Genomic DNA, 21,909 nt, shown 5'->3' with positions numbered 1-21,909 from the left:
TCTAAATCACTTCAGATTGTAGTTTAAATGCCAGGGTGAATCATAAAATTTTACAGCACAGAAATGAATTTGGCCAGTCACATCTGTGCCAACTCTCTGAAAAAGATATTCCAATAATGGGTGAATAGGCATTGTAATTAAGTGAGTCTGAATAGCTGAGCAGCTGAGATATGATTCCAGCCCTAATACCAGTTGAATATTCATTCTACCACGAGTGTGTGGAACAAATCACTCTTGTTTCAAAAATGTTTCTGAGAGGCAATACTACAACAAGGAATGGAAGCTTAGTGGTTGTAAATTACATCACAGAAGTCTCTGGCATTATGGCTGTAAGTTCTTCTTGAACTAAATAAAACATATCTGCATATATCAGCTTAACATGTGTTCTGTCCAGTATTATCAGTATTTTGGCCAGGATTTTGCAATCTATTTTTATGAGGAAGGTTGGCTGATGGCACAAACAAAGATTTCACAACCTGCTTTAGGAATCGGGGTATGCAGTACATTGTACGAAATAGCACCCTTCTTCAGTGATAAAAACAAAAAAACTGCGGATGCTGGAAATCCAAAACAAAAACAAAAACAGAATTACCTGGAAAAACTCAGCAGGTCTGGCAGCATCGGCGGAGAAGAAAAGAGTTGACGTTTTGAGTCCTCATGACCCTTCGACAGAACTTGAGTTCGAGTCCAAGAAAGAGTTGAAATATAAGCTGGTTTAAGGTGTGTGTGTGGGGGGCGGAGAGAGAGAGAGAGAGAGAGGTGGAGGGGGGGTGTGGTTGTAGGGACAAACAAGCAGTGATAGAAGCAGATCATCAAAAGATGTCAACAACAATAGTACAAAAGAACACATAGGTGTTAAAGTTGGTGATATTATCTAAACGAATGTGCTAATTAAGAATGGATGGTAGGGCACTCAAGGTATAGCTCTAGTGGGGGTGTTTTTTTAAAAAAAAGTAATGGAAATAGGTGGGAAAAGGAAAATCTTTATAATTTATTGGAGAAAAAAAAGGAAGGGGGAAACAGAAAGGGGGTGGGGATGAGGGAGGGAGCTCACGACCTAAAGTTGTTGAATTCAATATTCAGTCCGGAAGGCTGTAAAGTGCTTAGTCGGAAGATGAGGTGTTGTTCCCCTTCTTCAGTGGTTCTCTGAAAGCCAGGGAGAATAATTTCAGCTTGTCTTTCTTCTGTTATCCTCCTGTGAATTGCAATCTGTAATGCCAACATACTCCCCTTGATAAATCTCAAACTACTAGCTATTTGCATTACATTCATATGTAAACAACTTGAAAGCAAACTACTCATTTTAACTGCCTAGACTGAAGGGAAGAAATGTATCATTGAAATATCTAGTTTCATGCTCAAGATTTGATTTTTTGCTTCTTCATTGAATTTGCTAGGACTTTACCTCTTTTATCCCTTCTCTCGTAGAAACTGAGCCTATTTAAGTGAAGTGATTTTTTTTTGGCTCTTCCTCACAGCCTGGAATCTCAAACTGGCCTGCCAGCTGCTTGAATTGTATTGCTAGATCCTTAACTTTTTATGCATATATGATATTCACTTTCTGATAAAAGGTTTTGAATGCATCCAAAACTCTCGACAAGCCCAACTTCTTATCCAAATAGAGTTTTGTTTTATCATTTAGGAATTTGTTGAAGTTAGGATCTAAAGTAGAAGTGGATTAAATCTTTTTTGCTATGTGCACTTATCAAATTCTGATTTGGCTGTTAAGCTCAGAGAGCTAATCAAAGCCTGAATCTAAATTGTGAGACAAAAGACATGTCAGGAATATATTGTGTGCAGCAGCAAAATATTCATCTCTGTTAATTTTAAGTAAAAGTTTAAAATCATCTTTATTCCTGCTCCCCTGTTTCCTTAGTAGTCGCCTGACGGGGCCATTATGCCTCTGGAAGATCAAATATTCCCTGGGGATTGTTGGAACAAAACTACGATAGATAAAATTGGCTGGGTTGTGCTCTCAGCAGCGAATGAGTGGCACCAACTGTTCATTACGTTTAGACTTGCCCATGGATTTTCAATGGGATTTTGCACTGGAACCTGCTTTGGTCAGAAAATCATTTTAGCACAACTGAAAATTCTAAAGAGAATTTGGGACCCGTTTGAACAGGGCACAGCATACATGTTCTTAACCAATCAGATTTAAAAAATCATAAATGGTCAATATAGGTTATGAACCAGGAAGTGTCAATTAGTATAGTTAATTCAATACTAAAGCAAGTACAGAAAGTGAAATAAAGAGAGGGAAAGAAAGATGGAATTAACAGATAAGGAGAGATGGGAGAAAGAAAATACATTTTTTAATCTCCGTCAACAGTTAAAATCTAAAGGAATAAGATTCCACACTTGTAAACCTAAATTTCCAGTATCAGCGAGCCTTTTCAACAGTAATTAAGGTCTATCAAGCTGTTAAAATGTTACTTACGTTGAAATGAAAAGCCCGTTTTTCTAGTGAGCTCAGTGTGTATGTATCATGTTAACTCCAGAAACTTCACACTATTTTAATGCCAAGTCTTTCTGAGAAATACTGTTCAAACAAAGCTTGTGGAGGAGCAGGGAAACTTAGAACAGCAACTCTTGATTTCTGCATTGAATTGTGCATGTGCAGCCACTGGAGTTGCTTTCTTATTTACACTGAATAATGGTGAGTGCTGTTGGCCTCAATTTTTCTAAACACAAAATCCAGGCCATTTTGTTTAGGATTGTGTTATGAAGGACAGATTAACTCTGCCCAGTATGTGTTTAAAGTGTTATTTGTTTTTATCCCCACCTGTGTGATCTTTTCACTCAGCCCTGTAGCCTTTGTACTGCTCTATTTCTTGTAACTACCTGTACGTCTATCTTTCACTGTCCCAAAATTTGCCTTATTATCAATCACCATGTCCATATCTCTCTCTCAACCACACATTTCTGAACTTCTATCTCCCATGCACCTTTTAGAATCTTAGAATCTTACAGCACAGAAAGAATTCATTTGGCATTTGAGTCCCTCACCTCAATTTAGTCCCTCACCTCAGATTTTGCTTCATGACCCTACATATTAGAGTACATGTCCTATTGACCTTTCATAGGGTTGAATCTTATGGGGCGCCGTGGTCCTCCCTTCCCTACCATCCCCCTGCCCCCCTCACTCTTCGCTAAAAAGCTGGGGTGACCACCCATGTTCCTAGTGGCAGCCCTGCCCTAATTTAATGCTAGAAGCAGCATTAGTTGCTTTAAGGCGAGATTGCCATTCCTTTATCAGGAGTAAGCCCTGCCTTAGAGAGCTGCTGGCCAATGAGATTGACTGGCAACTGTGTAGTCCGGAGCTCCGCCGGGAGACACTGCTGGGAATGCAGGCAGTTCCCAATGCTGACGAGCCTGGACTGACAGGCATGGGGATCGGGGTGTTGGTAATGGGAGTCAGTGGTGGCAAGGGGGTTGGTGAAGGGCTGGGTTCAAGAAGCCAAGGGGAAGGTTAAAGGGGGTGGGATGACCTGGGGATGGAGGTTCCCTCAAAGGGCCACCCTTGCCCAACACCAGCCCATGCAGCTAAATCTGCCAGGCTTCCAGCATGGCGTGGACTCCGCACCCCACCCCCCCGTGGATAAAATACCGGTGGCAGCGGGTTGTGGCTCTTAAGTGGCTATTAATGGCCTAAGGACAGGCAGGACACCTTCCCTTCACCCTGTAAAATTTCAGCCAAGCTGGTGGGTAGCTAGGCAGTGGGAAGACCACCTGCTGGATTGCACATGCCCCCCATCCCTCCAACTTCAGACCTGCCAGTGGGGGTGTGTAAAATCCAGCCCGTTGTTCCTATGGAATCTGATTCCACCACCCTTTCAGTTAGTGTGTTTCAGATCTACTGCTTACTATTTTGCCACATGTTGTATCAGCTACAAACTTTGAAATTGTGTTCCCTATACCCAAGCCCCACTTCACACTGGTCTCCAGTCAGTAAAACATCCATTCACCACTACACTGAAACCTATCCCTTAGCCAATTCTATAACCAAATTATCACCAACACTTCAGTTTCTGGGCTGTAGTTCATTGCCTTTAACAAATCCATGCTGCCTATCCCTTTATTAACTCCAGCTTCTCCAAGTGAGATTTAATTTGGACCTTGGCAATGGCCTCTAATAATTTTCCCACCACTGACGTTTGGTGGCTGGCCTGTAGTTACCAGGTTTATTCCCCTCCCCATGTTTTGAACAGGGTACAATATTTGAAATTCTCTAGTCCTCTGTTACCACTTCCACATATAATGAGGATTGGAAGATTGTAGCCAGAGCTTTGCAATTTCCACAGTTACTTTGCTGAGTAACTTGAAATGAATCCCATCTAGACTGGGTGATATCTCTATTTTTGAGTACTGCCAATCTTTTACGTACACACTTTTTACCTATTATTATCCCACCTAATATCCCTCTTGCATCCTCCTTAACTGCTATATTGGCAGCTATCCTCTTCTCTAGTGAAAACAATGGCAAGTGTTGATTTGGTACCTCAGTCATGCTGTTTGCCTCGAAAAGAAGATTCCCTTGTTTGTCCCTACCGTACCATTCTTTAAGCTATCATTTTAGTTTTTATAAAGGTATGTGAGTTCACTTTTATGTTACCCACTAATCTTTTCTCATACCCTCTCCTTGTCCTTGTACCCTTCTTTAATTTTCCTGTGTTCTCTGTATTCTGGCTGGTTTTCAATTGTATTCTGTACCTGACATTTGTCATAAGCCTCCTTTTTCTGTTTTATTTTAACATTTATTTTTGTTTGTTGCCAAGAGAGCTCTTACTCTGGACGATTCATCTTTCCTCCTCATTGGAATATGTTTTGTCTGTATTGCCAGCTACCATCTATCATTCCTCCGAACCCCACCCTCTATCCCATCTCCTTTTTCTCTCTGTTCCTTTTGAATATATTGCATTCAAGAGTGTGTAGTTCCTATTCCTACCCATATTTAAACTAAGTCCATTACAACCACTATCATAACCCCATATGGCAACTTTTACCTGTAACTCGTCAACCTTCTTTGTAACACTCTTAGCATTAACACAGATACATTTCAACATCATTGTTTTGGGTTTTGTTTTTTTTTCCATTTTTAGCCTATGAGTTTCTCTCCTTTTTCCAACAATTCAACAGAACTACATCTCATTTCACTCTTTTGATATTTTCCCTGTGTCATATTACTTCAAAATATCTCCTTTGTTTCCCCCACCCCCCTGCCTTTTCTCCTTTGGACACCAAAAGAAAATAACTCCAAGGGCTGGATTTTTGCTACCAAGGTAGGTAGCTCAAGTTGAGAAATTTCCCAATTCGGCTGACCCACCTTGGTTTACAGGGTCCTAATACACTCAAATTTTCACTCGGATGGTGGGAGGGTGGTGGAGTGGATGGTGGAATGGAGTTGGGCCCGTCAGCCTGGAAGCAGAACATAGGCAGCCATGGAGATGGACTACTGCTGAGGTGGGCTGGTTCGAAGGCCTATCTCAGTTCCCTGGGACTTTGTTCACTTGTTTTAGAAGCTGTTAGGCCTGTAGCCCAAACCCTAACATCGCTTTTCCCCCACCCGCTCCACATGTCCCCTTCATGTCACCTCATACCTGCATGAGACCTCCATAGCCACTCACCCAGTATCCACCATGGACAGGCCTCGGGAATCATGTGGAGATAAAAAGAATTAAACTTCTAATGATCTGACAGAGCTCTCACTCATGCAAACTTCATACTGGGAAAAAAATCTCCCATTCATGAAACCCATTCAAAGATTTTAAATTCCCTCAAGTGTCCAATCTATTATAAAAACAAAGTTATATTCAGTAGCCACATCAAAGACAGTTAATCCTTTAATAGCCTGTTAAAACTGTTAAATAAAGTGTTAACCCAGCCCCTTTGGTGAGATAAGTGGCTTTGGACCTTTTGAAACTCAGCCAAGCATTCATAATGACATCAGCTGTAATAATAGCCCTTGGTAAATGTTAACAAGGAACTTTATTAAATAGTAGTTTGATAGTACAGAACTTGGGTATTGCTGAAAAAAGTTTTTTTGTTGAAGCTTTTTGTCATCAAGGACTCATCAGGACAGTTTGCAAAAAAAATCCAAAGTCAGGGAAAACAACATACTCATACCATATGAGAAGAGAGTGCTGATTAGTTGGCAAATGGACTCTGATTGGTAGAGGCATCACCATGGAGAATGAACCAGTTGATTTTGGCTGACAACTAATTGCCAAGCATTGTTTGAAGTTTAAATCAGGCAGCTTGATTGATTGGTCAAGACATTGCCCTGGGGGATGAACCAGCAAACGCCGGTCACTTATTTTGTTTAGCTGAAACAGGCACAATGTGTGTACATGTTCTTTCTGTCTGCAAAGAACAGGGCCCTGTGTATTAATAAATGTAGCTTCCAGTACACATAAATGCAAGCCCGACTAACCATCTTAAACTGGTTGTCATCTTAATTCTTAGCACACTGGGGATTATTTAGCAAATGTCTGTACTTGATCCCCTGCCCTCTAACCCATCCCTGACCTTCCCTTTTGTTCCACTTGATCCTCTTCCACTTTTTCAACAACACAAAAACCCATCACATTTCTACCCCTCCTCCGTTCTGAAGAAGAATCATATTGGACTCGAAACATTAACTCTATTTCTATCTCCACAGATCCTGCCAGACCAGCTGCGTTTTCCCAGCACTTTGTCTTTATTTCAAGTAACTTTGGTACTATATTCAGCCTGTTAGAGAGGGATTGTCATTTCCATGGGTCTATACTCTTCTGTGTTGATCAATACTAGACCGACATATTCTAATGTACAGTTAAATCTCCTTACCAATTTTAAATTAATTTAAATCAGTATTTTGAGGTTGCTGTCGAGTTTTAGTGACTCTTTCCTTGTGTCATGTGACTTTGAAAGCATAGTTTTAGTCTAAAATTAAAGCCAATTAACAATGCATCCTGATGTATTTGTGTTTTTTCAAAAATGAATTGGATACAGTGAAATTTTAAAAAATTGACTCTCTGTATGCAACTTGTATTTGAGTGTTTGGAACGTAACCTATATGTTAATTACTGTCCATTTCTGACCTTTTGCCTTCAGGTTATTTTCTGACCTTTCTGGCACCTGTGAACAATATCACTATAGTACAAGGACAGACAGCGACTCTGTACTGCAAAGTTGCAGGCAATCCACTTCCAAACATAAGATGGCTGAAAAATGATGCACCGGTTTTTCAAGAAGCAAGACGGATCACAATAAGAAAAACAGAATACGGTTCTCGACTTCGAATTCAAGACCTGGATACGACAGACACGGGGTACTACCAGTGTGTCGCATCTAATGGCAATAAAACCATTACAGCTACTGGGGTGCTATATGTGAAACTTGGTATGTACTTCTAAAGTAATACATATTAAAAATTATTTGTATGAAATATACACACAGAAACAGTAGAATCTTGACTAATTGACAGTCTGCATTCTTCTTGCCTGACTTTTGGATAATATAAATTAGTGAATAAGAATTTCACTGATTACATTGTTAATTGCTGCTGTCATTGCTTTATATTCCTCCCACGCGCCTTAGTCCTCCGCAGCAATACATTGTTCTGTTGTTCTATTATTACCAGTATGATCAGCTGGTTCAGGAAAAGCTGATTTATCAGTCCACTGCTGATTTAAAGCTCTTCTTTTTACTGCTGATGACAATAGTGATTGAACTAGTCAAAAATCCAAAACCAGGACCTAAAACGCTACCTTTTGTGCTCTGCTCTCTAGCTAGGATTGCCAAGGTTAGAGGAACATTATGACTGGTGCTCTTGGCCTGTAATGAATTAGTGGTTCAATACTTGATAGAATAGAACAGTGGAAAAATAAATGATGTCAGCCCTTCACTTCACCTCTTTTAAGCCAATTATATATCTCTGGTTCCTTTGTTGTCAGAAGCTTTGGGCTATGGGTACCCATGTATTAGCTTTGGATGCAGATACACTTTTATTAGATGGAGTGAGAACGTACCACATTCCTTTTTGTTAAACACAGTACCACACACTTCCACACAGTAAAGCCCAGTTTGAGTGCTTGTGAGCAAGCTGCATGTTATACCCCTACCTAAAAATGTCATTATCAGTTAGGAAGGGCGCCAAATAGTCATCTTTGAGGCCCTTTGCATCAAACCTGCTTTGTCAAACTTGGATACTGTCTTAAACCTATTTGTAAAACTAGGTTATATTATACAGGCTTTAGAATATTAACTTGTTCTATTCCCCAAAAAAGGCCCAGTTTCTTGTTTCTTTTTAGGATTCTTGGTCTGAGTCAGTTAGTCAATGAATTTGCAAATAATATCAGGGTCTGAGTTAATTTGCAAAAGCAGTTTGCACCAAAGCTGATACTAGGAGGGACAAAGCTAAAGGTAAAAGGTATTGACATTTAGCCTCTCCTTGGCACTTAGTCTTTTCATCATGTTCATGGGTGCAGCATATCACTGATCCAGCATGTCTGCATCTGCTCTTATCTGAGATGATTTGCACCTGAGAGCCCTTTGCCTAGGGATGTGCAACAGATGTTCAATACAGTCCATGAACTGGGCTCAGACTACTCAATTCCCTTTCCTCGCTTCCGTGAAGATTGATGATGTTGCAGATGAAGAAGCAGTCCAAGCCAACATGCAGCAAGATCTGGATAATGTTCAGGCTTAGGTTGATATGTGGCAAGTATCATTCACATCATGCAAGTGCCAGGAAATGACCATTTCTAACAAGAAAGAATCTAATTATCTCTTCTTGACAATCAACAGCATTGCCATCACTGAATTCCCCACCATCAACATTCTGGGGGGTTGCCATTAACCAGAAACTGAACTGGGACCAGCCATATAAATACTGTGGCTACAAGAGCAGGTCAGAGACTGGGAATTCTGCGACATGTAATTCACCTCTGGACTCCCCAAAACCTGTCCACCATCTACAAGGCACAAGTCAGGAATATGATGGAATATTCTCCACTTGCCTGGATGAGTGCAGCTCCAACAACACTCAATGAGCTTGACACCATTCAGGACAAAGCAGTTTGATTGGCCGATACCCTTTCTACCATTTACTATTCCTCCCCTCCATCACTGACATATAGTGGCAGTATTATATACTGCACTGCAGCAACTCTCTCACCTCTTTCAACAGCACCTTCCAATTCCTGACATTAACCATCTAGAAGAACAAGGGCAGCAGGCACAAGTAAACACTATCACCTGCAAGTTCCCTTCTAAGTCACACACTATTAGATTTGGAAATATATTGCCATTTCTTCACTCTCACCTGAACAAAATCTTGAAATTCCCTCCCTAACAGCACTGTGGGTGTACTTACACGACACAGACTGCAGTGGGCAGTTTGGGATAAACAATAAATGCTGACCTTCCCTGTGATGCCCAGATCTCAAGAACAAATAAAAAATATCCCCTCACTATCCTGCGCCATTCTCTCCTCCATTGTCCAACTTTATGTCACTGCCATCACTTGGTTCGAGTAATCAAGTAGTGTTAGCTATTTGAACATGGGTAGATCCAGTCCACCACTAGTTTCCCTTCTTATTGTCGCACCACCACTTTTGGAGTCCTGCAGAAATTATCCATGACCCTCTCTTCATCTTACCCATTTGTTAACTGTCAGTGACATCATCTGCAAATGTGCACATTGGTGATGCCCAGTTCTACCTTTCCACTCTTTCACTTCCTCTATTGCCTCTGTACTGTCAGATTGCTTGTTTGACATCCAGCTTTGAATGTGTCTCGACTCCCAAGCCCCCCATAGCTCAGCATTTTAAAATCAAACCGTCATCTATCATCCTCGCCAAAATCTTAGTTCTTTTGTCACTGATTCCATCTCCTTCCCAACCACTATCTTTGGCTGAATTAGACAGTTTGTGTTCTTGCCACCATGTTCGACACTCAGTTGAGTTTCCAACCCCACATTCGCTGCACAGTCCACCAAATTTTGCCTCTGTAATATTGCCCTGCGGCAGCCTGTCTGAGGCAGTTTTCTTTATAAATGTATTTTCCACTTCCAGATTTGATTATTCTAATGCTTTATTTGCTTTCTTTACGAAAAGCATAAGAAATAGGACCAAGAATAGATCATATAGTCCTCAAGCCTGATCTGCCATTCAGGACAGTCATGGTTGATCATCTACTTCAGCTCCACTTTCCTGCCTGCTCCACATATCTCTTGATTCCCTAAGAGATCAAAAATCTATCTATTCCAGTCATAAATATATTCAGTTATGAAGCATTCAATACTCTTTGGGGCAGAGAATTCCAACAATTCACAACCCACTGAGTGAAGAAATTATCTTTATCTCAATCTTAAATGATTGACCCCTTATTCTGAGGTTGTGCTGCTGTGTTCTAGATTCCCCAGTCAGGGTTAACAATGTCTGTGCCTACCCTGTGAAGGGCTTTCTGAATTGTGTATGCTTCAAAGAGATCAAATCTCATTCTTCTAAACTCCAGAGAGTATATTGGCTCAGTTTACTTAGCCTCTCATTATAGGACAACTCTCATCCCAGGGACCAATCTAATGAACCTTCGCTATACAGCCTTCAAGGCAAGTATATCCTTCAATAGATATGGAGAAAAGACTGCACTCAGTATTCCAGGTGTTGTCTCACCAAAGGCCCTATACAAATATGACAAGACTTATTTTTGTACTCCAGTCCCTTTACAATAGAAGCCAATATGTCATTTGCCTTCCTAATTTATTGCCATACCTGCATGCTAACTTTCTGAGATTCTTGTACAAGTGCACCCAAGCCCCTCTCAACATCAATATTTTGAAGTTTCACATCTTCTAAAAATTATTCTGCTTTTCTATTCTTATTACTAAAGTGAATATCCTCACATTAGGAGATGTTCAGTGCCAGTGACAGCTCAACCCCATCTCAGCCTCCTGGACAGACATAGGGTCCTGGCATCACCAGAGCCTGAGCAAATCTGCATGTAATTAATGTTTCCAGTTTTATTTTGAGTTTTGTTAATTTAATTGTTGGCAAATTTGGACATATTACTCTTGATCTCTATCTAAGGGCAGAATTTTCCATTCTGGGACTAAGTCCCGTGGTGTTGGGCAGAACAGGGAGTGTTTCCCGCCGGGAGGCTAGTGGGAGTTTAAGCTGTATTGTGCGATGCTGGCCTAATTAATTATGAAGTCAGAGGTTTCCCAACATTTTGCGCAGCAAGGCGGGCTGGATGGTGCGCCTTCATATCTGGCTGCCATATTTAAAGGGTGTCCAGACATCAACTTACCCACCGTTGAAATTGGAAGATCCACCTCCTGGAAGGTCCTGGAGTTAGAAAATCCACATTATAGATGCTCCACCCACCCACTGTTTCACATGGTGGTCCAGGGTCCGTTGCTGGAGGCCTCCATCCCGACTTCCGCGGGCTGCCCCAGGCGTTCTTGCAGCTAAATCCAAAGTATGTACATCACATTGGTCTGGATGTGTTCTGGACAGGCGTGATATCCCATTGGCGGCGCAGATAATCGGACAAGGGGAGACAGTTCAGGTTAGGCCTTCACCTGCATCCAATTAAAGGGATGCAAAACAGTTTCACGCTAGTCTCTGATGGGAATGGCGACCCACCATGATGGGAGGAAGCACACATTCCCACCATCATTTTATGCCGACAGGAAACCCGATTTTCAGGTTCTGCTGCATTTTCCCGCTCTTGCCCACCATTAAACCCACCACAGGGGGACTGTGAAATTCCACTCTTAAGTCATTGATATAGATTGCAAGTAGTTGAGGCCCCAGCACTGATCCTTGTGACACTCCACAAGTTACAGGCTGCCACTTTAAAATGCCCCATTTCTCCCTACTCTCAGCTTCATGTCCATTAACCAATCCTCCATCCATGCTAATAGATTACCTCTAGCCCTATGAGCCTTTGCTAACCTTTCATTTGGGACCATATCAAATGCCATTTGGAAATCCAAGTATACGACATCTGTTGGCTTCTCTATCGCCCTATTAATTATATCCTCAAAAAGACTCTAATAAATTTGTCAAATCTGATTTCCTTTTCGGATTTTCTAAGTGCAATGTTAAGCCTTTCTTAATTATAGATTCCAGGATTTTCCCAATCACTGATGCAAGTCCAACTGGCCTTTAATTTCCTGTTTCCTCTTTCCCTCAGTTCTTGAATAGCAGTGTTACATTTGCTAACTTGCAATCTGCTGAGACCATTCTAGAATCTAAGGAGATTTGGAAAATCATAACTAGTGCATCCATTATCTCTGCAGCCAGGACCAGGGAGAGAAATCATGGGCCCTGGTGCTTCTACTATTTCTGGACCCCTTATACCACGCCCCCCCCCCCCCCCCCCCCCCCCCCCCAACCCAAACCTTAACCTCCCACCCCCCTCCGCCTCACCATCCCCAATTCTAGTAAAACCTGCGTCAAATGCACTTCAGATAATAATGGTAAGAAAAATAAGATAACTTATTTTTCCACACACAACTTTGCACCAACACTTTATACTCAGAAAAAGCCCTTCCTTCTCCCAGCGATCAGACAAACTCTTAAATGCTGCCTTTCATGTTATTTAAAGAAAGGGATGTAAATAAATTTTCCATTCATTTTTAAAGGGGGAGGCCTCTCTGAATTTGTTCAGGTACTCCCAACACATTAAGGCCAGTGGATGGCACAGGGCCTTGGCCTCCATGCTCCACAGGCGCAGAGGCTGGGAATTGGGGTGGGTTTTAGGTCTGGATCATCGGCGAGCAGAAAGTTTATTAGTGATGAAAGCTGGTGGTGCAGTCTTTGAGGCCCTCCTCACACCCCGCCTCTCTGCCCCCGCTGCCTCCTGCCACTGTCTAACTCCCCAGCCCTTGCCTGCCATCACATTGCTTACTTTTAAAAAAAAATTATATTTGTATTTCATTATTTACCATAATCGCACTCTTAACAATCTTTGCTGGAGCAAATTGATGACTAGGGAAAACTGACAAAAGAGTGAGAATTCTTTAGCAAGTCCACTGCCCTCATCACAACCCCTTTATGAAGGCTATGCTCACCCATTGATGGACCAACTCAGAGCGAATAAGCTATTGAGGAAAGAGCAAAAATGTTTGTTTTGCAGTCTAGAAAGAAAAGATTCAAATGAATGTCTCGTTGAAGTATGTAAAATATTAATTACTGTAGATGAGGTGTAGCCAGATTGTTACTAAGGTACATGCTGAGAAAGAAGAATTAGAGGACATAAAATAGAAATTAACTAAAAGCAAATCTAAAGAAAACACAGGTTAAGATCACATATCTTTAAGAGTGGCAAATGGAAGTCTAGCAAACAGATTAATTTACGCTAAAGAATTGGGTTTTTTCAAAGTACAATTAGATATTCTGAATTACTAGGGGAATTGGTAGGAAAAATTAACTATTTTGACTTGTTTTATTTTTGTAGATTTTTTAATGTCTTACCATGGCGTGACGAGGTTTTGCTTATTCTATTATTCTGACTTGAGATAGTATATAGTTTTTTTGGAAACTAATTATTTAGAACTATTTTCAAAGACCTCATGGTAAGCACATGTTCCTGGACACAAACTGCTCTGCGTCTTGGTCATTTGACTCTGATGTCATGCCTACATCATCCTTGCCGTCAATGCCTTATTAACATAACATTAACTCTTTACTCTACAGTGATCATTCTTTAATTCAGTTACAATAATGTAGTGTTAAAAATTAGATAATTGAAGATCCCTCAGCCTCACTTAGTACAAATATTGTGGCATTGTTTTGGTTGCCTTTAAGGTTGCAGGCTTGAAGGAAAAGCCAGGACTCATTAAAATAAAGCCATAAAGGAAGCTGAGTGAGTACAGGGAGTTTGGTCTGAGCTGGATTTCAGCAGTCAAATGGCTTGATACTGCTTTCAATTGTTTGGATTTCCAAGTACCTTGAGTTCATTTATTACGATAAGCCAGTGGAAATCTGTGCTGTGCAAAGCTTGCATGGCCATGGAGGGGGGAGGACACTGAGACTGGGAGTTTCCTCACCTCGACCTGGGATCTGGTGAACACTTGGCATGAAGCATGCACCAACGTAAGTCAACCTCATGGATTTCTGAAATATTTTAGCCTGGATTCCCCACTGCCATCCATCAACCCAAACAAGAATACAATCCAGTTAAGGACCTGCTAATAAAAAAAATACATTTGTCGTTGGTGGCCCCATAAGCGGAAAGAGTTGTTGGGCTGCTTCTTCTGCTTCCTTTGATGTGGTGGCCTTCTAAGATGCACCCTGATTGCTGTGGGTGTCTGTCGGAATATGTATCTGACTCTGGGTAGTCTCTAGATGTCGTAAAATCAGGAGAACGGGTCACTGGGATAGATGTCAATCCTAATGTTATAGCATTATAATGCTAAATTAAATTAAATTTAAAATTTAAATACGAAAGCAGCCCAAATGGAACGCTTTTGGACTGAAGAATAATTTGCCGGGTCTTTTCTTCTCAGCTTTCCCTCATTGATATACTCTCAGACTCTAGCCTCTCTGCTGTAGTCCTTGTTGCCAACATACCACCACCATTTCCCGCCTCCTCTGAGCTGACAGGTTAACAGGCGTCTCGCACTGCCTAGTTGGAAATGGCATACCTCAAACTTGTGCAGACTCGGGCGGCCATGCATCACAATACCGTCTCTTTATCAGGCTCGTACGTGTTGTCTTCATTGTGCCTTCCTTATGTCCACTTGAAGATAGGAATACTGGCCGCAGTGTTTTGCATCGTGTGCACCACCCCTGTCCCATCCATTGTCTGCAGCCGCCTCTTTTAGAACCCTAGGATGTAGACCATAAAGTCTTGTTGATTAGTTTGATTTTAATCCCTAAGTTTTTCCAATACTTTTTCCCTGCTGATATTAATTGCCATAAGTTCCTCACTCTTATAGACCCCTTGATCACGCTTTGTTTCTGGTAAGTAATTTGTGTCTTCTACTGAGAAGATACAACCTATTTATTCAACATCTCGACCATTTCCTCATTCTCCATGATAATTGCACCTCTCTCTGCCTCTAAAGGACGAATATTTACTTCAGCTACTTTTTTTTAATACAATTATAAAAGCTCTTGCATTCTGTTTTTATATTCCTGGCCAGTATACTATCATTCTATTTTCTCCCCTTTTTATGGACTTCTTGGTTGCCCTTTGCAGTTTTCTGAAACTCTTCAAATCCTCAGGCTTATAATCCTCCACTTTATCCAAACCCTTGCTATTTTTGCCTTCACTTCAAAAATGCTTAATTGGTTGTAAGCCCTTGGAACATTCTTGGGTTGTGAAAGGCACTTTATAAGTGCAAATCGTACTTTTTTCTGTTGTCCACACTTGTGTATATGTAGATATTAGGCAATTGTTTTCCGAGTTGGCCTGCTCCTCCAGAAGCTTCACAACACTGGTAGCTCAGCAAGGAACTCCATTCACATACATGAAGGGCATGGAGAGTAGTAGTACATAGCCACAAGATACTCACTAAACACATTAGTAAAAGGCAGCTCAAAACCACCTCTTTGGTGCTTGTCCATGCAAGTGTAAATGAATTTTTAATAGTGGTGGGTCTTAATTACTGCCACTTAACTACCTCTCTTGACACTGATAATTTAATTTTAAAATGTAACGTCTCGTTGCTTCAGATCTTAATTATTGTTGGAGATTTTAAAGAAAGTAAAAAAAATAAAAAAAATTATTTTACTTTGTCTCTTTTATCTTATTTTTCCTCAATCCAATCATCCCGTTTTGCACTTTCTGTACGTGAATTAGCATTGAATTAATTATTCTAATTTATACTTCCTGGTTTAAACTGCATGTCTCAGTAAGGATTTTTCAATCTTATTTGTTGAGGAGACATATCATTGCTTTCCACGTTCTCTCAGTTTCCAGATCTCCTGTAAAGGACACTGCTTTTTTTAAATTCATTCTTGAGATGTGGGCGTCACTAGCTAAGCCAAAATTTATTGCCCTCCCTAATTGCCCTTGAGAAGGTGGTGTTGAGCTGCCTTCTTGAACCTGCAGTCCATGTGTATTTGTTAGGGAGGGAGTTCCTGAATTTTGACCCAGCAGCAGTGAAGGAACAGCAATATATTTCCAAGTCAGGGTGGTGAGTGGCTTGGAGGGGAACTTCCAGGTGGTGGTGTTCCCTTGTGTTTGCTGGCCTTGTCCTTTACCCTTTTACCTTGCTGTTTTGGCTCTAATTCAGAGGTATTCACTAGAAAAATAATGAGGGAATATTGGAAAATTTTAATCATGCCACAAGTAGAATTTTAAAAGTACTTATAGATTCATTGCAATTTATTTGTTCAAAAGGTATTTTGGTACATAAAACAGCTAAAAAAAATTATAAAAGATAAACACATTAACTGTACACAGTACACCAGTGTACAGTTACTAACGTGTTTAATAAATTACTAATTCTTTCTATTTATGTCCCGCTTGCCACCCATCCGCTCACCACCTCTCAGCTCCCTGACCCTCCCACTTCCTGACCCTCCTGATCACCAACCTTCCCCCCCAATGAGTGGGAGAGTCAGTGGTGAACAGGAAGGTCGATGGCGAGCAGGAGAGAGGCAGCAAGCAAGAGGGAGGTAGCAAGTGGGTCGCAGCAAAGGTAAGTGCTACTCTAATTACTGTGAGGTGCTGTCCAAGAACACACAAATTCTCTGGGTAAGTGCAATGTTCACTGCTGACTGCAAAATCTTCAGGGCAATACCTTCAGGGAATTATCTGGAAGGTAAATATCTTGAGATAAAATTGTTTAAGAAGTAGAATGGATCAAACATCCTTTAACAGTATGTTTTTAGACTAAGTTGTCAAATATTTTAACACATCAGGCATTAATTTTGTTCTGTTTGTTTTTTTCTAGGTCAGTCTCCAACTCACAGTCCACATTACAGCTCACAGTAAGTAAGGCTGATGAGTCAAACTTGGTGTGTGTGTGTATATATATTTAAAAAAAGCTTTTTTTATACCTTCAGATTATGTCAGTACATTTTGTAGAATTCATTATTTTCAGAACAAAATTTTCTTTCACGATGATTCCAAAATTGCTGTAATGTATAGGACGGGGATGTGCAGACATAGAATGAAAATGCATTATTTTTTAGAAGTGGGGAATCATCTCTCCTATCCAGTGACACATTTCCAAGGTGGTAAAATTCAGTTTGTGAATTCATCGTGGCAAGGAATTACAGATGCAGTAGGCTGCTGTTCCTACAAAATGCGCTGCTTGTCTTCTATTCCACGTTATTTTCCCTCCGCACTGCCACCACCCCCAACCAAATTAAAATATTTGCACCTATAGTGCAGTGTTTAGTATCAATAAACAACACAATATAAGTTCACATATCTTTCAACCAAAATTACTCACCTTTAATATTCTAGAAATTGTATTTTAAAGGTAAAGTTTCTAAATGATTTTGAGGAAGTAACAATACGGTATGGTTTTTATCTTGTAGTTATTAACTTGTATCAACTCTAATTATAAGATTGCTGTACTGGTTTTATTTTGTTTTGAAATATCCCACTGGGCTGACTCCTTTCAAACAGGAGCTTCAATTTGATGTAATAGTCATTGCTTTTTAACAAAAATATTCTGAAACAAATCCTCAATCTTTGAATGTTGTTTAGTTTTCTTTACTTCAAAGTGTTGGGTTAATTCTTTTAGTACACAGACCTTGTCCAGTGCACCTGGTGCCCTCAAACTGCCAAATGGTTATTTGTTGGTTTTGGCAGCTTTCAAATCAGTGAACATTGCAACGGCAGTGGGCTAAGGATGAAACAAAGGCTTCATTTTATTCACATGTAATTCAGCTCCACTAGGAAAGATGGAATAAAATGTATTCATAGTACTTGCCAAAATTAACTTTATTATATTAATACATTTTTCAGTGTTTAGTTCTTTAAACTTACTGGATGGAGGTGGAATGGCATCAGTCTTGTGGTGTGGACTTGTGACTCGTGGAACATAATTCATTGCTCCATTTGCGTTGAGGAATCCTTGAGTTTGGCTGCATATATTTCCTAAGTTTTCCATGTTTATACTGTAAGGTGGTTTTGGAGCCCTTGCACAACAACATTCGACCAACTGGACTGGAAGTCCCTGGCATAAAATTTCAGGAAGGATAGGGAGGCACAAAATAAGAGAAGAAATGTTATTTTGAGACAGTGGGCCAGATTTTCATGAAGACGGCGGGAATCATAAGTCAAGAAAATTCCTGACTCCGCAAACCCATCTCCATTAAGGAGGTCCCTGCCCACCATGTTTTCATTCTGGGGGAGTGGGGCAGGATGAAGTCGGGCCTGCCACATCTGGAGGCAGGCTAAAGGTCAGTTGAAGGACCCTCAGGGATTGTGGAGCTTTAAGAGGGCAGAACAGTAAGCATTGTAAGTGCAACTGAGATCAAGCAAGGCAACAGCTGGATATGGGATTAAGGTACTCTGAGATGGGGATGAGTAGCATTGAGGATCAGCTTCCTTAGGGGCAGATGCAGAGCCCTGGGAAGGAGGAGGACAGAGGAGAGGATTGAGGTGCAGGCAGGCAATGAAGGCCACACCCTCAACATCAAGTGCACCACTGAAGAGGAAGCTACCTGGAAATGCCAGGGATTCAGTGTCAGGAGACTGCACCTAGCTTGGCTGCTGGTATCTGAAGTTTGTACCCTTGTTGAAGAAGACTTCAAACCTTGTGGTAATGCTCACCATGCCCTGTCAGTAGCTGTTAAACTCACTGTGGCCTTGAACTTCTTCACTTCTGGCAACTCCCAAGGATCAGCAGTAGACTTTGGTGTTTTACAAGCAGCAGCATAACATTGCATAAGGCAGGTCACTGATACCCTATTTGTGAAAACTGAGCAGTACATTTCATTTCACACAGCTGGGACCTCAGATACAAAGGGCAATGGATTTGCTTCCATCACTGGATTCCCACAGGTGCAGGACATCATCGATCACACTTATGTGGCCATGAGTGTGCTGAGTAAGCAGCCAATGAGATTCATCAATAGGAAATGCTTCTTCTCCCTACAAATTCAATTGGTATACAACCACCACAAGTGTTTTATGCACTTGTTCACTCACTCTCCTGGTAGCTACCATGACACCTTCATCCTGTGGCAGGATGGTGCAGCTCTTCATGTCATCCCTGAATGGATAGCTTCTAGAGAACAAGGGATATCCCTTGAAATGATGGCTGCTCACCCTTTTATGTGACCTTCAGATGGAGCAGAGAGGCACAACAACCGAAGCTATCTGCTCGAAAGGACCACCACAGGAAAGGCCATTAGGCTTCTGAAAATGTGGTTCTGGTGACTGCACCAGTGCACTCCTGCAAGGGTCTCGCATGTTATTGTGATCTGCTGCGCACATCATAAAATGGTCCTCCAGAGAGGTTTGGACCTTGAAGAGGGTGAAGTTCAAATTGAAATAATTCATCAGAGGAGGAGGAGGAGGAAGATGCAGACCAGAACTGTGCTCATGCTGTGCAGAGAGTTGGCATGGACAGTCTCAGAAGTCCAAGTACTCATCAGCATAGGGTGAACATCAGGACATATCTCATCCAGGCATGTTACACCTGAGCACTACTCTTCCAGCAGATCTGCAGGTTTTGGCACTCGCTTTGCTCTGACTGAGAATATGTCCATTAAACAGTCAACTTTGAATAGTTTCATTCTTACTGACAATGCATGGCACTCATCTCTCCATTGGTGTCAGTGCCCCCAGTTCAAAGACCATTGCTTCTTCCCCCCCCTTTCCAGTTTTGCCATTTAAAAAATGGAATCTCTCTCATCTGGGATTCTGGTTCAACGACTCCAGTATAGCTGAATAACCATTTGTGCAATCACAAGTGAATCACTCTGTGCAATGAATGACACGCTGGCCTTTGCTCTGAGCCACTTCTACACAGTGCTTCCCTCGAGGCCTCAGATGAAGCGGAGGCAACGTGCTCATGTACGTTTGCTGACGGCTGAGATGCCGTGGTGGAGGTATTCACATGGGAGCACCTCCAGAGGCTATTGCACCAGCATCAATGCAGAGGCAGCATCCATATTAAGACCCTGATATATAGTGGGGCCAGGGAGACTGATGAAGATAATAGGGGCATTGAGGAGTGCACCCTCATATCATCAATGACTGCCTCACCCATTGGAATGTGCTCTGGATTGCTAGAGCAGACCATCAGCTTAGGGCGCAACTGGAATCCACTTGATGCATCTCTGCACCATCACTGCCACTGACCAGTCAATGCTATAGAATGTTGCATGCATTTTATACAGGTCAGTGTGTTTTTCCTGCATCGATAAAGCTCTCCAAAAGGTTGGCCAGTCTCTCAATGGAGGAACTCATGTATTCAAACTCTGAGCCATGGTGGTATGCAAGTTGAATGGACTTCTGTTTTCTCAGCCCATGACTGCACAGCTCCCCTCAGGGAATGTGGGAACACATTTCGCGCTGCTGGTCAAAGTAGAGGTGCCTTGCTTGTGACTCCCAATGTTCTATATCAGCGCATAGCTGAATGTAGCTGTGTGTGTCCTCCATTCTCCGAGGAGTCTGCGCACAGTTGTCTCTTCCTCTCTCACCTTCTCCTGCTCAGACATGACATGTTCTTCACCCATTGCAAGCCTTTCTAATCATGCATGAGGACCCACTGATTTGAGTGTATCTGTGCTGATGGAGGGTGGGCTTCAATGATGTAATGGTGCTGGTTCTGTGGCTTCTAACCTGTGTGAGGACTCTGGTGATGTTGCTGTGGCACTGGCATGCTCCCCCATCACAACTGGTACTGTGGGGGTCATAAGAAGGAAATTATGAGAACTTATTTCTGACAGCAGGGCCTAGATGTTTTGCAGAGTTGTGGACATTCTGCGGCTAATCCAAAATGGTGCTAGGGATCCTAATCCAGAAACCTCACCCTCGCTTCCAACAGATCCTAATTTCACCGGTAGGGGATCAGGGGTGGAACGTGATTCATAAAACCTGAACTCATCAGTGCCATTTGAACTTGGCACTGAGTTCAAACAGACCCCATTTGCAATGGTGTGAAGGCCTTACCCCGCACTGTGAATTACAAACTTTTAAAGTAGAAATAAAAGTTCCTAAAGGACTGATAAGGGTCTGTTAGAACTGCCAAGCTGTCAAATTATTTAAATAGCCTGCCTTTCAAAAATTGAAAAAAAGCCTGCCTATGTCTGTGATTTGAAAAATATCCATGTTTGCGGTTTCAGTAGTGATTTGTTGATGTTCCCTCCGTGCTATCATTATAGCATCATTACTGCTTGACTGCTTTCCACAACCTACCATCATCTCAGTGGGAAGGTGGGTGGTGCTGTAAATTCACAATTTGACTGTCAGGTCCAATAGGTAATTAAAGGATTAAGCTGTCTTTGATGTGGGATTATGAATACAAATGTTCGTTTTAATAAGGGATTAATTATTTGAGAGGATTTAAATATATTGAATGGGTTTTCATGAATGAAAGTGTTTTGCTTATATAATGAATTGTGTAATAGATATTTAGAACTTTATTTTATTTCATTTTAGCATGGTTCCTGAAGCCTGCCCATGGTGGATACTGGATGATTTGGCAAGGAGGATTTGAGGGCAAAGGGTGGCAAATGAGGGTTCATGAGTTGGCAGTGATCTATAAGGGGCCAAGCAATTGAGTGAGCATTCACAAATTAGCACAGGCTGGCACCAAGTTAGCATGGGGACTGTAAAAGACCATGAGGTTGGGTGGGGCTTCATAAGGTGGCATGAGTTGGCACTAAGTTGGCATAGGGCTATAAGGGGCCATGAGGGTGGGTGGGCGCTGGCATGTATGGGCATGGGGAGTGGGTGGGGTGGTTGAGGGGTGAACCCTAGAGGGCCTAATATTTAACA

At 41.6% G+C, this 21,909-nt stretch overlaps 1 protein-coding gene across 3 annotated transcripts in view; it reads left to right on the top strand.

The window, feature by feature from the left end:
• Positions 1-21,909, top strand: part of ror2 (receptor tyrosine kinase-like orphan receptor 2) — a 341,044-nt gene that overhangs the window by 260,380 nt on the left and 58,755 nt on the right. For all 3 annotated transcript variants that reach the window (XM_041186822.1, XM_041186821.1, XM_041186820.1), the window contains 2 exons: positions 7,096-7,383; positions 16,898-16,934. In XM_041186822.1, the coding sequence (XP_041042756.1) occupies positions 7,096-7,383; positions 16,898-16,934 (325 nt within the window). The remainder of the gene's footprint in view (positions 1-7,095; positions 7,384-16,897; positions 16,935-21,909) is intronic.

Source organism: Carcharodon carcharias, chromosome 4 (assembly GCF_017639515.1).
Source record: "Carcharodon carcharias isolate sCarCar2 chromosome 4, sCarCar2.pri, whole genome shotgun sequence".
NCBI classification, from domain to species: Eukaryota; Metazoa; Chordata; class Chondrichthyes; order Lamniformes; family Lamnidae; genus Carcharodon; species Carcharodon carcharias.
This window is presented reverse-complemented; position numbering and strand designations above follow the sequence as displayed.